Source organism: Apodemus sylvaticus, chromosome 13 (assembly GCF_947179515.1).
Source record: "Apodemus sylvaticus chromosome 13, mApoSyl1.1, whole genome shotgun sequence".
Taxonomy (NCBI): Eukaryota; Metazoa; Chordata; class Mammalia; order Rodentia; family Muridae; genus Apodemus; species Apodemus sylvaticus.
The window spans coordinates 80753811-80769065 of NC_067484.1; the positions used below are offsets into that span (position 1 = coordinate 80753811).

At 41.9% G+C, this 15255-nt stretch overlaps 1 protein-coding gene across 2 annotated transcripts in view; it reads right to left on the bottom strand.

Moving 5' to 3' along the window:
- Positions 1 to 13028: 13028 nt before the first annotated feature.
- Positions 13029 to 15255, bottom strand: part of Fhod3 (formin homology 2 domain containing 3) — a 438336-nt gene continuing 436109 nt past the window's right edge. For both annotated transcript variants that reach the window (XM_052155219.1, XM_052155218.1), the window contains one exon: positions 13029 to 13621. In XM_052155219.1, the coding sequence (XP_052011179.1) occupies positions 13539 to 13621 (83 nt within the window). In that variant the 3' untranslated portion in view covers positions 13029 to 13538. The remainder of the gene's footprint in view (positions 13622 to 15255) is intronic.

A 15255-nucleotide genomic window follows, 5' to 3' on the forward strand; every position in this document is an offset into this window, starting at 1 on the left:
TGTTGTTGTCGTTCACTATTATGATACTCAGAAAGGTGGCTGGGTCTTGAGTCTTTCTCCTGCCACTTTCCATGCCCTCAGGGACTCTAAGAGTAGTCAGTCATCAAAGACACTGCCTGACTGCGTCCACATTTTAATAGTTGAGATATTGAAATGAAGCGTTGCAGTGCATTTGGAAGCACAAAGAGCTTCATGTTAGCAGTACATGCTGTTTATAATAACCCAAGCTCTCCTCAGCTTGCAACTGTTCTGCCTACATCTTCCTAATGCTGGAATCCAAGCATATACTACCATGCCTGGCCACTTCTAATGAAAAATGTTTAAAACAGCATCACACTTTACATTTTTCAGCTTCAAAACAAACCATATAATGTTCAATGTGGCTTTAAAAAATATGTTTAATCCTGATGTGACTGTGTCAGATCATCCCGAACTTTGGAAATAATTGGAACCTTTTAAATTATTTTATTGTTCTTGAGCACTTAAAAATGTGCAGCAGTCCAAGTGCTGCTGCTGCTGCTGCTGCTGTAAGGTTAGAAGCAGTCACATTACCTCCATGTAGTGGGAATCCTGTGGCTGGTATTTGTGAAACACTTGAACACCTGAGTTTGATTCCAGTTATATAACACAGAAGCACTACAGGAGTACACACACGCACCACCTCTGCTCATGTGTGTACTCCTTTGCCTCATCATACTTCCCTTAGAGAACACACAGGGTTAGAATTGAGCAGAGCAGTAAGTCAAACGGGACGGCCTCCTGTACAGGTGGCCCCGTGTGATCGCATAGACCACTCACTCACCCAGGGATCTAGCTCGAAGAGAAAAGGGGTGCTTCTAGCAAAGTCCTCATGGCACAGAATGAGTTAAATGGGGGAAAGCACCATAGCACTGCTGTTTCTAACAGTGCAATTAAAATGTGGTGTGCTGTACAACAGGATTCAGCAGCCTGGAGAAGGGTGCTTAGAGTTACAAAAAAATAAAAAGAACATCTCATGATGTGCTGATGTCCTAGTATGTATGACATGGTACACAAAGTATCATGTCCTACTGCATGTAGAGAGGTAGCCAGGCCAAAGACAAGGATGAAGAGTCCAGCCAGAATAGACACAGTTGCCTCTGGAATCTAATGCTTAAGGCTATTATCTCTAGACTTAGAAATGTATACCAAGGTCACTGGTATCATGTGGGGATAAGATGCTTGGATTCCAGTTCTGATCTGCAAAATAAAAATTTCCAAGAAAAATTCCAGGTATCAAGGTTTTCTTTTTTTAATATATCAAGGTCTCACTATATAGCTTAGGCTGACCGACAGCTCACTGTAGCCGCATGACACATATACTATCACTAATGTTTTAATTACAGATGTATAGCATCATGTCCAACATTGGATTTTTAGTCAGTTTAATGGTAATTCTGAGTTTGAAACTTTCTGCTTAAGGTCTGAGTGGTTTGATTTTCATTTCATGGATATTACAAACTTTCTTTTTAATTTAGTAAACCACGTGTAACTTTTTTTTCACTTTTTGAATGATGTATTTTCTTAAACACTTATTATGGAAACTTTTAAATGTTTAGAGATATAAATACAACAATATAATTAATCTGCCATGTCCATCACAGTTTGAACAGTTACCATCTCATGGCTAATGTTTTAGCTATACCCCTACTTCTCCAGTTTTGTCCTTTAAATAATTGTAACCGGTTATTTTCTAAGCCATACTTCTTGCCTTGTGTTTTAACAATTGCCCTGGTGGTTATAATGCATGTTCCTTTTTCTGTTCACTGAAGTAGTTATTCACATGGGTCTCTGATAGCATTATTTGTGCTATGTAATTGTGACCCTTCATTACAGCTGAATAGACTACAGGTAGATAGCAAACCATTTTGGCTGTGTTCTTACCTTTGGAATATGTTGATAAATTCCTTTCTTTAGTCAGTCCAACAAGATCCTGTTTTCCCAGATGTATTAGTTGCCTTCCTTTTGCTGCAATAAAATACCATAACCGAATACAGCATACAGAGGAGAGTATGTTTTGCTTATAGTTCTGAAGGGAGACACCATAACGTCAGGAGGGGCTTTTACAGCAGGCAGCCCGAATGGGAGGCTGAGAGGTCCCGTCTTCCAGTGCAGACATGGTGCAGAGAGAACCGGAAGCAACTCACCCCTAGTAATGTGCTTCCCCCAGCAAGGCCACACTACCTACCGAATGGCCTCCCCCAGACAGAACCGCCAACCATGGACCAATTGTTCAAATGTGTGAGTCTATAGAGAACGCCAGCCATACATTCTCTTGTAAACCCACACAGCCTCCACTATGGAGTTGTGTGCTAATTGCGCACAATTAGTTACTTTTCCTGTCCTTCCTTTATAATGTAACCCAGGGTTGCTAATTATGAACTTCCTGTTAGCAGCTCTGCTCTCTGAAGCCATTTATTCTTTGCTTCCAAGACACCAGTTGGGTTCTCTCTTGTGCCTTTATACCTGCAGTTTCCCCGAGGTTCAGCTCTAGTCCGCCTCTACTCAGAGCTCAGTGACGCCCCAACTCCCCTGGGCTTTGAGCAGTGGGGTTTTTTTGGGGTGTTTGTTTGTTTGTTTTTGTGCTACTCCAGGAAGGCATCCTAACCATATGAACTCCCATGAACCACTAATATATGAAATTTAAAGTTGGTTATACATAATTCTGTATTAACCCAAATAAATAGTCATACTTTAGGACAATAAATCAGAATGAATGAGTAAAGTTGTGAAAATGTTTAACTTTAAAAGTTGACAAGGCAGTAATCGCCTTATTTTACAGTGGATGCCCTTTGCTCATCTTAGGGTCTGTTGTCATAAAAGCATCACAATGAAACAGGTTACACGTGAAGCCACGGATGCTGCTGGTCTTTTCTGCACCACATAGATTTTACCCAGAAGCCTACCTAACTGGAGAGCTCACCAACAGCTGTCTTGATAAGGCTCTAAAAGAGCAAAAAGTAACTCGTGAGACATGGTAGGATGTGCAACTTCTTATCCTGTGTCTAAAAGTTCTTCAACGTCGTTGATAGTGTTTCTTCAGATGTAAAATGAAAATTTGTGGAAGGGCTGTAAAACTATTAAATAATGCAAATGGAGTGCACAGGAGATGCTTTCAGTAACCAATAGCTTTTAAAATATCATTCAGAAAGTCCATTTTCTCCCCATGAATTACCTAACTAACAGAACCAATTGTTCTACCAAGATGATTTTTTTGACAAAATTGATTATCTATTTTAACACATATCTTTACTGTATATTTCAGAGCCATTAGCTTTCTTTTAAAATTGCAAAGACATTTTATTCCTGAAGCAATTTGGTACTTTTGTGGTTTAGTTATCCCCATGATAAAATGATTTCTAATCAAAACTAGAAATAGCTAAAGAATGGTGGATAACTGAAATTTAATTGGGCGACAGCCTCCCACAGCTTCTGTTAGGCCTCCTGAGGAGAAGGATCATGGCTCTTGTTTTCCCAACTGAGCACCCAGCCCTGCCAGGGCCACCTCCAAACCTGGCCCTTAGTGCAAGTTTGTTGCACTGTATTTTTAGGACCACCATAACATGTTACAACAAACTCAATGGCTTAATACACTTAAATTTACCCTTGTGTACTTCTGCAGGCCAGAAGTTCAATATCAGTTTTACTAGGGCCAGAATCCAGTGTTCCCTGGGACTGTGCAGAGCCTGTCCCTCCTTCCTCCAGCAGATGGGTGTTTGGGTCCACATCACTTCAGTGCTGCTGCCTTCACTTTGTCTCCTGTTTCTCCACATCTCTTCTGGGTGTCCTTTGTAAAGACACTTATGATTGGATTTAAGGCATGTCGGACACCACGGGATGATCTCCACACACCTGCAGAGGATCCTTATAAAGGAATTGTAGATTTCAGAGAACCCAAGGCCCCAGAGATGCTGAGCCAGTGTTTGCTACTTCACCACTTCAAGGGACTATGGATATAAATGACTGTTTTGAGAGTCGTAACTCATCTAGACGCCTCTTAAGAGCTGGGTCACTAAGCTGTCACCTGTACCCCTGCTCGGCTTCCCTTCATTGTGCTCGACAATGAACCCCGACAAAAGTGAACCCCAGGTCTTGCGCCTCCCCAGGCCCTATGCATGCACATTCTCCTTCACTCCCAATTCCCTTTGAATAAGTTACTTCCCCCCCCTCCCGTGGAATTTTTTTTATTCGATATATTTTTATTTACATTTCAAATGATTTCCCCTTTTCTAGCCCCCCACTCCCCAGAAGTCCCGTAAGCACCCTTCTCTCCCCCTGTCCTCCCACCCACCCCTAACCACTTCCACGTTCCGGTTTTGCCGAATACTGTTTCACTGAGTCTTTCCAGAACAAGGGGCCACTCCTCCTTTCTTCTTGTACCTCATTTGATGTGTGGATTATGTTTTGGGTATTCCAGTTGTCTAGGTTAATATCCACTTATTAGTGAGTGCATACCATGATTCACCTTTTGAGTCTGGGTTACCTCACTTAGTATGATGTTCTCTAGCTCCATCCATTTGCCTAAGAATTTCATGAATTCATTGTTTCTAATGGCTGAATAGTACTCCATTGTGTAGATATACCACATTTTTTGCATCCACTCTTCTGTTGAGGGATACCTGGGTTCTTTCCAGCATCTGGCAATTATAAATAGGGCTGCTATGAGCATAGTAGAGCATGTATCCTTATTACATGGTGGGGAATCCTCTGGGTATATGCCCAGGAGTGGTATAGCAGGATCTTCTGGAAGTGAGGTGCCCAGTTTTCGGAGGAACCGCCAGACTGATTTCCAGAGTGGTTGTACCAATTTGCAACCCCACCAGCAGTGGAGGAGTGTTCCTCTTTCTTCACATCCTCTCCAACACCTGCTGTCTCCTGAATTTTTAACCTTAGCCATTCTGACTGGGGTAAGGTGAAATCTCAGGGTTGTTTTGATTTGCATTTCCCTAATGACTAATGAAGTTGAGCATTTTTTTAAGATGCTTCTCTGCCATCCGAAGTTCTTCAGGTGAGAATTCTTTGTTTAACTCTGTACCCCATTTTTTAATAGGGTTATTTGGTTTTCTGGAGTCTAACTTCTTGAGTTCTTTATATATATTGGATATTAGCCCTCTATCTGATGTAGGATTGGTGAAGATCTTTTCCCAATTTGTTGGTTGCCGATTTGTCCTTTTGATGGTGTCCTTTGCAGTACAGAAACTTTGTAATTTTATGAGGTCCCATTTGTCAATTTTTGATCTTAGACCATACGCTATTGGTGTTCTGTTCAGAAACTTTCACCCTGTACCGATGTCCTCAAGGGTCTTCCCCAGTTTCTTTTCTATTAGCTTCAGAGTGTCTGGCTTTATGTGGAGGTCCTTGATCCATTTGGATTTGAGCTTAGTACAAGGAGACAAGGATGGATCAATTCGCATTTTTCTGCATGCTGATCTCCAGTTGAACCAGCACCATTTGTTGAAAAGGCTATCTTTTTTCCATTGGATGTTTTCAGCCCCTTTGTCGAGGATCAAGTGGCCATAGGTGTGTGGGTTCATTTCTGGATCTTCAATCCTGTTCCATTGATCCTCCTGCCTGTCACTGTACCAATACCATGCAGTTTTTAACACTATTGCTCTGTAGTATTGCTTGAGGTCAGGGATACTGATTCCCCCAGACTTTCTTTTGTTGCTGAGAATAGTTTTAGCTATCCTGGGTTTTTTGTTATTCCAGATGAATTTGAGAATTGCTCTTTCTAACTCTGTGAAGAATTGAGTTGGGATTTTGATGGGTATTGCATTGAATCTGTATATTGCTTTTGGCAAAGTGGCCATTTTAACTATATTGATCCTGCCGATCCATGAGCATGGGAGGTTTTCCCATTTTTTGAGGTCTTCTTCCATTTCCTTCTTCAGAGTCTTGAAGTTCTTGTCATAAAGATGTTTGGTAAGAGTCACCCCAAGATACTTTATACTGTTTGTGGCTATTGTGAAGGGAGTCATTTCCCTAATTTCTTTCTCAGCCTGCTTATCCTTTGAGTATAGGAAGGCCACTGATTTGCTTGAGTTGATTTTGTAACCTGCCACTTTGCTGAAGTTGGTTATCAGCTGTAGGAGTTCTCTAGTGGAGTTTTTTGGGTCACTTAGGTAGACTATCATGTCGTCTGCAAGTAATGATAGTTTGACTTCTTCCTTTCCAATTTGTATCCCTTTGACCTCCTTATGTTGTCGAATTGCCCGAGCTAGTACCTCAAGTACAATATTGAAAAGATAAGGAGAAAGGGGGCAGCCCTGTCTAGTCCCTGATTTTAGTGGGATTGCTTCAAGTTTCTCTCCATTTAGTTTGATGCTGGCTACCAGATTGCTGTATATTGCTTTTACTATGTTTAGGTATGGGCCTTGAATTCCTGTTCTTTCTAAGACTTTAAGCATGAAAGGATGCTGAATTTTGTCAAATGCTTTTTCAGCATCCAATGAAATGACCATGTGTTTTTTTTCTTTGAGTTTATGTAGTGGATTGCATTGATGGATTTCCTTATATTGAACCAACCCTGCATTCCTGGGATAAAGCCTACTTGATCATGGTGGATGATCGTTTTGATGTGTTCTTGGATTTGGTTGGCAAGAATTTTATTGAGTATTTTTGCATCGATGTTCATAGGGAGATGGGTCTGAAGTTCTCTTTCTTTGTTGGATCTTTGTGTGGTTTTGGTATCAGTGTAATTGTGGCTTCGTAGAAGGAATTGGGTAGTGTTCCTTCTGTTTCTGTTTTGTGGAATAGTTTGAAGAGTATTGGTGTTAAGTCTTCTTTGAAGGTCTGATAGAATTCTGCACTGAAACCATCTGGTCCTGTGCTTTTTTTGGTTGGAAGACTTTCTATGACTCCTTCTATTTCTTTAGGTGTTATGGGACTGTTTAGATGATCTATTTGGTCCTGATTTAATTTTGGTATTTGGTATCTGTCAAGGAAATTGTCCATTTCCTCCAGATTCTCCAGTTGTGTTGAGTATAGGCTCTTATAGTAGGATCTGATGATTTTTTGGATTTCCTCAGTTTCTGTTGTTATATCTCCCTTTTCATTTCTAAGTTTGTTAATTTGGATACTTTCTCTGTGCCCTTTGGTCAGTCTGGCTAAGGGTTTATCTATCTTGTTGATTTTCTCAAAGAACCAGCTCCTGGATTCGTTAATTCTTTGTATGGTTCTCTTTGTTTCCAATTGATTGATTTCAGCCCTGAGTTTGATGATTTCCTGTCTTCTACTCCTCCTGGGTGTATTGGCTTCTTTTTGTTCCAGGACTTTCAGGTGTGTCGTTAAGCTGCTAGTGTATGCTCTCTCCATTTTCTTTTTGGAGGCACTCAGGGCTATGAGTTTTCCTCTTAGCTCTGCTTTCATTGTGTCCCAAAGATTTGGGTATGTTGTGCCTTCATTTTCATTAAATTCTAAAAAGTCTCTGATTTCTTTCTTTATTTCTTCTTTGGTCAGGATGTCATTGAGTAGAGTATTATTCAGCCTCCATGTGTATGTGGGCTTTCTGTTGTTTTTGTTGCTATTGAAAATCACTCTTACACCATAGTGATCTGATAGGAGGCATGGGATTAGTTCGATCATCTTATATTTGTTGAGGTCTGCCTTGTGTCCAATTATATGGTCAATTTTGGAGAAGGTACCATGAGGTGCTGAGAAAAAGGTATATTATTTTGCTTTAGGGTAAAATGTTCTATAAATATCAGTCAAATCCAATTGGTCCAAAGCTTCAATTAGTTTTACTGTGTCCCTGTTTAGTTTCTGTTTTCCTGATCGGTCCATTGAGGAGAGTGGAGTGTTGAAGTCCCCCACAATTATTGTGTTAGGTGCAATGTGTGCTTTGAGCTTTAGTAAAGTTTCTTTTACGAATGAGGGTGCCTTTGCATTTGGCGCATAGATGTTCAGAATTGAAAGTTCTTCTTGGTGGATTTTTCCTTTGACCAGCAAGAAGTGTCTTTCTGTGTCTCTTTTGATGACTTTAGGTTGAAAGTCAATTTTATCTGATATTAGAATGGCTACTCCTGCTTGTTTCCTGTGACCATTGGCTTGTAAGATTGTCTTCCAGCCTTTTACTCTAAGGTAGTTTTTATCTTTGACACTGAGGTGTGTCTCCTGTATACAGTAAATTGTAGGGTCCTGTTTTCTTATCCAGTCTGTTAGTCTATGCCTTTTTATTGTGGAATTGAGACCATTGATGTTAAGAGATATTAGCGAATAGTGATTATTACTTCCTGTCATTTTTGATGTTCTTTTTATATTTGAGTGGTTATCTTCTTTTGGGTTTGATGAAGGAAGGTAGCTATCTTGCTTTTTCCAGGGTGTAGTTTCCCTCCTTGTATTGGAGTTTTCCTCCTATTATTCTTTGCAGAGCTGGGTTTGTGGAAAGATATTGTGTAAATTTGGTTTTGTCATGGAATATCTTGGTTTCTCCATCTATGGTGATTGAGAGTTTTGCTGGGTATAGTAGTCTTGGCTGACATTTGTGTTCTCTTAGAGTCTGTATGAGATCTGCCCAGGATCTTCTAGATTTCATGGTCTCTGGTGAGAAGTCTGGTGTGATTCTGATAGGTCTTCCTTTATATGTTATTTGGCCTTTCTCTCTTACTGCCTTTAATATTCTTTGTTTAGTGCATTTGGGGTTTTGATTATTATGTGACGGGAGGTATTTCTGCTCAGGTCCAGTCTGTTTGGAGTTTTGTAGGCTTCTTGTATATTCATAGGCATCTCTCTCTTTAAGTTAGGAAAGTTTTCTTCCATAATTTTGTTGAAGATATTTGCTGGCCCTTTCTGTTGTAAATCTTCACTCTCATCTATACCTATAATCCTTAGGTTTGGTATTCTCATTGTATCCTGGATTTCCTGGATGTTCTGGGATACAAGCTTTTTGCATTTTGCATTTTCTTTGACAGTTGAGTCAATGGTTTCTATGGTATCTTCGGCATCTGAGATTCTTTCTTCCATCTCTTGTATTCTGTTGTTTATATTTGCATCTATGGCCCCTGATTTCTTCTCAAGGTTTTCTATCTCCAAAGTTGTCTCCCTTTGTGATTTCTTAGTTGTTTCTACTTCTGTTTTTAGATCCAGGATGGTTTTGCTCAGTTCCATCATTTGTTTGTTTGTGTTTTCCTGTAATTCTTTAAGAGATTTTTGTGTTTCCTCTTTCATGACTTCTGCCTGTTGACTCAAGTTCTCCTGCATTTCTTTCTTTTTTTTTTTTTTTTTTGCCTTTCTTCTTTATTGGCTTCTATCTCTTGGGCCTTATTCTCCTGCATTTCTCTAAGTGATTTTTGTGTTTCCATTATACAGGTTTCTAGCTTATTCATGTTCCCCTGTATTTCTTTAAGAGATTCATTCATGTCCTTTTTGTGTTCTTCTAGCAGCATCATGAACAGTGATTTTAAATCCAAATCTTGTTTGTCTGGTATAACCAGGACTTGCTGATGTTGGAGAGTTTGGTTCAGATGCTGCCATATTGCCTAGATTTCTGTTAGTAGCGTTCCTGCGTTTGCCCTTTGCCATCTTGTTCTCTGGAGCTAATTGGTCTTGTCTCTGGCTGGTGTTTCAGCCTCCTGAGAGGCTCTAGGGCTATTTCTGCAACACTGGATGGCAGGGTTTTTCCTGTTGCAGATTGATAATGTGCTATCCTCCTCTTGGGTGCCCTTGCAGACCTAGTGTTCTTTGCCCCAGATTGTGTCTGTGAACCAGATGGTGCCCGTTTGCTCCTTCAGGGAGTGCTGAGGCTGTATGCTGTAGGGACCTTTTCTGCATGCTGATCACTCTGCTGGGCAGCAGAACTCCCAACCGGGTTGGTGCACACAAGGCTAGCCTAGCTGCTCAGGCCCTGAGTCTAGGCAAAAGCCTGGCAGGTCAATGTCTGAGCAAAGTTCCCCTCAGCTGTGAGTGTTAATTGTGTCTGTCAGGTGGCTAGGATGGTGGCGTGTGTGCACTCCCTGAGAGTGCTGGGAGAGTCTGCTGGGCTAACAACCTCCTGGCCGGGTCAGCACACAGATGGCCCACTGAGCAGCCCAGGGCCTAGGGGCAGTCCAGGGCCTGACCTTCTGAGACCCCTGCTATGTCCGCCTCGGGCTATGCTTGTTAGCTGGTTTGGTTTTGCCTGCTAGGTCTCTCTGGCTTCCCGTAGTCAAAATGGCGCTGGCGCACGGGCCGGCCCAGGCAAACAACCTCCTGGCCGGGTTTGCACCCCGTGGCCCCCGATCAGCCCAGGGCCTGGGTGCAGGCCAACGCCCATTGGGCTTAGACCCCCCGCGATGTTGGTCTCAGGTTATATTTGGGTACCTCAGTCTGATTTCTCTGGTGACCGAGAACCAATATGGAGGCCTCGTAACTAACTGGCGGGAGGCAGAGTTCTGATGTGGCTTCTGTGAGTAAGTTACTTTTTAAACAGAAAATAAATCCTTAAGGTTCTTTTAAAAAAAACAAAAAAAACAAAAACAAAAACATCTTCAGCAAAATAACGTTTGCCTTTCATCACTTCCCAGCACTTATGTGAAGATAGAGGCACAAGAAAGTGTCAGTGGTAATGACCTAAAAGATTATCAATAACACAGGTAAGGTACCATGCTCTTTAACATTCACAGAGGTCTTAGAAATTTAATGCCATAAATTAAAAATTGCTAATACAAGGCTGAGAGAGATGGCTTTGGCTGCTCTTACAGAGGACTGGAGTTCCTAGCACATGTCAGGCAGCTCACATTCAACTGTAACTTCTATTCTATTCCAGGGGATCTTTTGCCTCTTCTTGTTTCTGCACACACTTACATGAAAGTGCATGCATGCACACACACATACACACACACACATACTTCTTCAGCTTGCTACCTAGGTCACACCAGGACAACTAGCCCAAAAGGCCAGTAGGTAGTCATATGAAGACAACTAGCCAATTTAACAAGGATATCCACTTGACAGACATTGTCCACTAATGAACTAATGACATTGTCAACCCCTAGAGTAAGCCCCTTCAACCTATATGTTTATTTTTGTCTTTAAAAACTTCCCTCTGCATAGCTTCCATATGCACCTAGTAATGTACTGTAGCTCACCATAGCACATGCTCTGGACTGCAACATCCCTAATATTCCTAAATAAACTCAGCCATTTCTCTGATTTTAAATTGTCAGTGCTGTTTGGGGAAGTTATATTTGATTTTACCTAATTCTCATATACACTTTCTTTAGTCTTTCCCCTCACTTCCAGGAAGGAGAAAACAGGGGAAAAGGAAAGAAGAGACAGACAGACAGACCTTCTAGGACTAGGGCAATGGCTCAGTGAGTAAACTATTTGCTACACAAAGATGATGAATTCAGATTCAGGAGCCATGAAACCACAGTACTAGCAGGTTGGAGACAGGCAGATCCTGGAGCTTACTGAGGAGTGACTCTAGGTTCAATGGGAGGAAAAACTATACATGATTATTGCTGCTGCTGCTGCTGCTGCTGCTGCTGCTGCTGCTGCTGCTGCTGCTGCTGCTGTTGCTGGTGGTGGTGGTGGTGGTAATGTAGAAAGCTAGAGAGGAAGATGCCTCACATCATCCTCTACAGTCCTCATACATTATATACTGGAATATAACACACACACACACACACACACACACACACACACACACACACACACACTTCCTTGTAACTCAGTAACATTCAAACTCATCTTCATATTCGAAATAAGGGGTTGGAAATGAGATGATCTTTAAATGTTCTCAAGTCCTGTGTACACTCTAGACTGCCTCAACTGCAATGTCTTGGGGAGGACAGGGAGAAAGATAAAGATACCAGTAGCTCTCTGTACACTAGCAGAGTCCCATGCACAGAGTCTGGTGGGCATCTTTGCCCTGCTGCATCTTCCTATACTACAGTGAGAATATTCACAATGATGCTCTAAATAAAAGACTCCTTAACTAGCTGCAAAGCAAGAAATTAGTTAACCTTGTTTGCTTCTCAGAAGACTTTGATCCCTAAAATTATTCTCCCAGTCACCTGCAGAACTCTGGAGGCCACCAGAAAGCCACTGAGTATCCATCCACCAAGCAGCATGACAACAACGCAGCTTCCTCTTTTGACATCTCAGTCCTGAGTGATGGATAGCCCAAGCCTCAAAGCCATTAAACCACATGCGAAATGATTCAGATACAAAAGGGAAACACTATAATACCCTATGTATCCTTTTCAAGGGGCGATTAAATCAATTCCCTGATCTGTAATCTACAAACCCTACTGGCATTCCCAGGCTCTCGGAGAGTTCACATCCATCCGTTAGCCTCTGGCAAGCGTCTACTTGACAGAGTGCTCTCCCAGCACAGGTTACAGAGGTCACACTCAAGGGGGTAGGTATAAATATTTCATCTTTTTATAGATAGCATCTGCTCATGTCATCTATTAATCACCACTCCAGATACAGAGGCACAAAGGTTTTGAAAGGTGATTTACCTTTTCCTAATTGGGAGTTAGGTTTCCATGAGGAGACCTGGCAAGCAGAACTTCCTTGGACATCTAAGTCACTTCCTAGGTACCTGTAAGCCCCAGTGTCACTGAAATTGCTCAGAGTTCTAAATTCCCTCTTGAACACTGTGGGTCTTGACCACTTGTACGTGAGAGAAATGAACATAAAACCATAACATTCTCTGTGGATAGAACTTTAAATTCTACTTAATATGGATGATTAGTAAATTTTTTTGAGAAAATTTTTACCTAAAAGGCAAAAATGCTCGTTTCAGAATAGTTTAGGCGAGTGAAAAGCTACTCTAGTATATTTTAGTACCACACACACCAAACCTCATGTGTAAGGTGAAATGCAACTAAATTAACAACAGCTAATTTTCCCTGCAGCAAAGATGGATAGCTAATTAAACCAGGAGTGTCAAAGAACATGTTGGGGCTACTCAGTCAACAAAATACAACTCAGATGACTTGAAGGTACATCTTGCTGGCTTGGAATGGCATAAAGCTGCATAGCTACTTAAGATCCTCTGTCTGTGAGAATAAACATTTCTTAGGTGACATTAATTTCTATTTATTTAGTCACTGAAACATGGTGTACATGTACATGAGTTTGTATAAACATTTAGTACATCTAAAATCCACAATTGGTAAACAACCTGTGCTTGCATTTGTGTACAACATTGGCATTTATATCTGGACATTTTGTTGTTGTGGAGACCCAGTCTCTGAGTCTAATCACATTGCCCTGTGTTATCTTAACAACTGTGACAGAAGTGATTTGTTCCTTACAAGGACTGTTGCTTCCTAGAAAAGGTGTCACACTTGGAGCTAATAAACCGGGTATCAAGGAAACAAGAGAAACACGGCCGACTTGATAAAGTACATGCAGGAGATTTCTGGAGATCCATGTTAGTGCGCAACGGTGATGAGCAGTGTGCTACCCAGACATGAGAACTCAGTTCTAACCATCAGATGTCCAGGTCAAGTCTCCCTGCCCCCACTGAAAGGGGTGGGTCCATCCAGAGCTGGTCCTCTGCTCAGCACACTTCTGAGGGCCTATAAACGTCACAGTTGCAGTTCAGATGTGCCAACCAGGCCCAGGGCTCTGGCTTCTTCTGGAGTCAGGCCACTCTTCAAGGTCCTTCGCACTGCAGTAGTCCCCATGGGTCACAACCAGAGAGACAAGAAGAGAAGGGAAGTGTTAACAAGAAGATATATGGTACTTAGTGTCTCAGTACTCTTCTTCCCAAGAACCCAGGGTAGCCCAGGGCTACTCTCCTCTCACTGCATGAAGTACCCTGGGAGAGACCTTGGGATTGAAGAGGAATGTCCTTGCAGGGTTTCTGGAAAATGAGTGCAGACTGCAGAGAGTATCGGTGGTATGTGGAAAGCTCATCTTCCCAGAGTGGAATGTAACAGAGTAGAAAGAATCAAAATGGGAAACTTGGCTCTGATAATACAAGGAGGAGTTCTAAGAAGAGGGGTCATCAAGCTCCAACTGCAAAGCTGTGGGAAGGAATACAAAGATGGGAACAGACCTAAGGACCTGGGGCCTTGTGCAGCCAGGTGGTAGGCAGAGCCCATGGCAAAAGGGTTGATGGTCAGGAAGATCCTATGGGTAATGTGGGTCTCAGCATCAACTTTCTAAGGACATTTAGGGACAATGTTTGAGATAATCCACAAATTCCCCTAAATATAAGCCAAAGATGAAACTAAGGCAATTTAGAAGTTGTCTCTGGCCAGGTTCTCTATTGGACAGGTGCAGAAATCACAGTCCCACTGGGGGAAGAGCAAACCATCAACAAAACTAAATGTACAGGCCTTCGTATGGGGTGGAAAACCATAAACCAAGTGAATTCTTGAAGATGTAAAAATAGCAGGACACATGATAGTCTTTCATTAGAACCTGGAGGGAAGCCAGGTTGAGTGCATTTAACTCAGCACTCAGGAAGCAGAGGATAGCTGTGAATACAAAGATAGTTGTATCTACTTAGTGATTTCTAGGCCAGCCAACACTAATCCTCTAAGGGACAGTGCCTGAGGTTCTGAACTCACTGGTTCATTTGGATCATTGCTTGAGCAAAGATACATAGAATTTTAAATGTTGGCAGAACACTCTAATGTATAACCAAAGTTGAGAACCATGACTCCAGAGCCTTGACACTCAATGTGAGTACCAAGGACAGCAGCAGCATCTTCACCTGGGTGCTGCCCAAAAGCCAACTCTTAGCCCATCCATCTTCAGCAGATTTGTATCATTCACCCTGACCCCAGTGTTATTTTCCTTTCTGAGAAAGGATCCCCCATCAGAAACTAATGGAGGTCATATGCAAAAAGCAAAGTATGATGGGCTTAGGGAATCTGGTTTGGCATTCTTTGCCCTAAAGAAAAGAAGAGAAAAGGAGAGGAGAGGAGAAGAGAGGAGAAGAATATTGGGACAAGCAGAACCACAAGGCTAACCATTTCTTGCCATACCCCAGTCACCCCTGTGTGAATCTCATGTGCAGAATAACTGTGAGTATCCTGTATTTGCATTCTTACTAAGTTGTCTGCCCATCTGGCATCACTCTGCTCTTATCTTGGGATTCCTCTTCCTCTTCAACATCCCTTATTCTCAGAGCCAAAGTCAGTGGGCACTCAAACTGATCTATGAATGACACAGCAACTTGGGAACTGAGCCTAAAACACTCCGGGCCAGAACTAATGCTGGCAGATGCCAAGTCCAATACAGATAGAGGGGCAAGAATGAGCAGCCGGTTCAGACTCAAAAGGCTAACCAGTT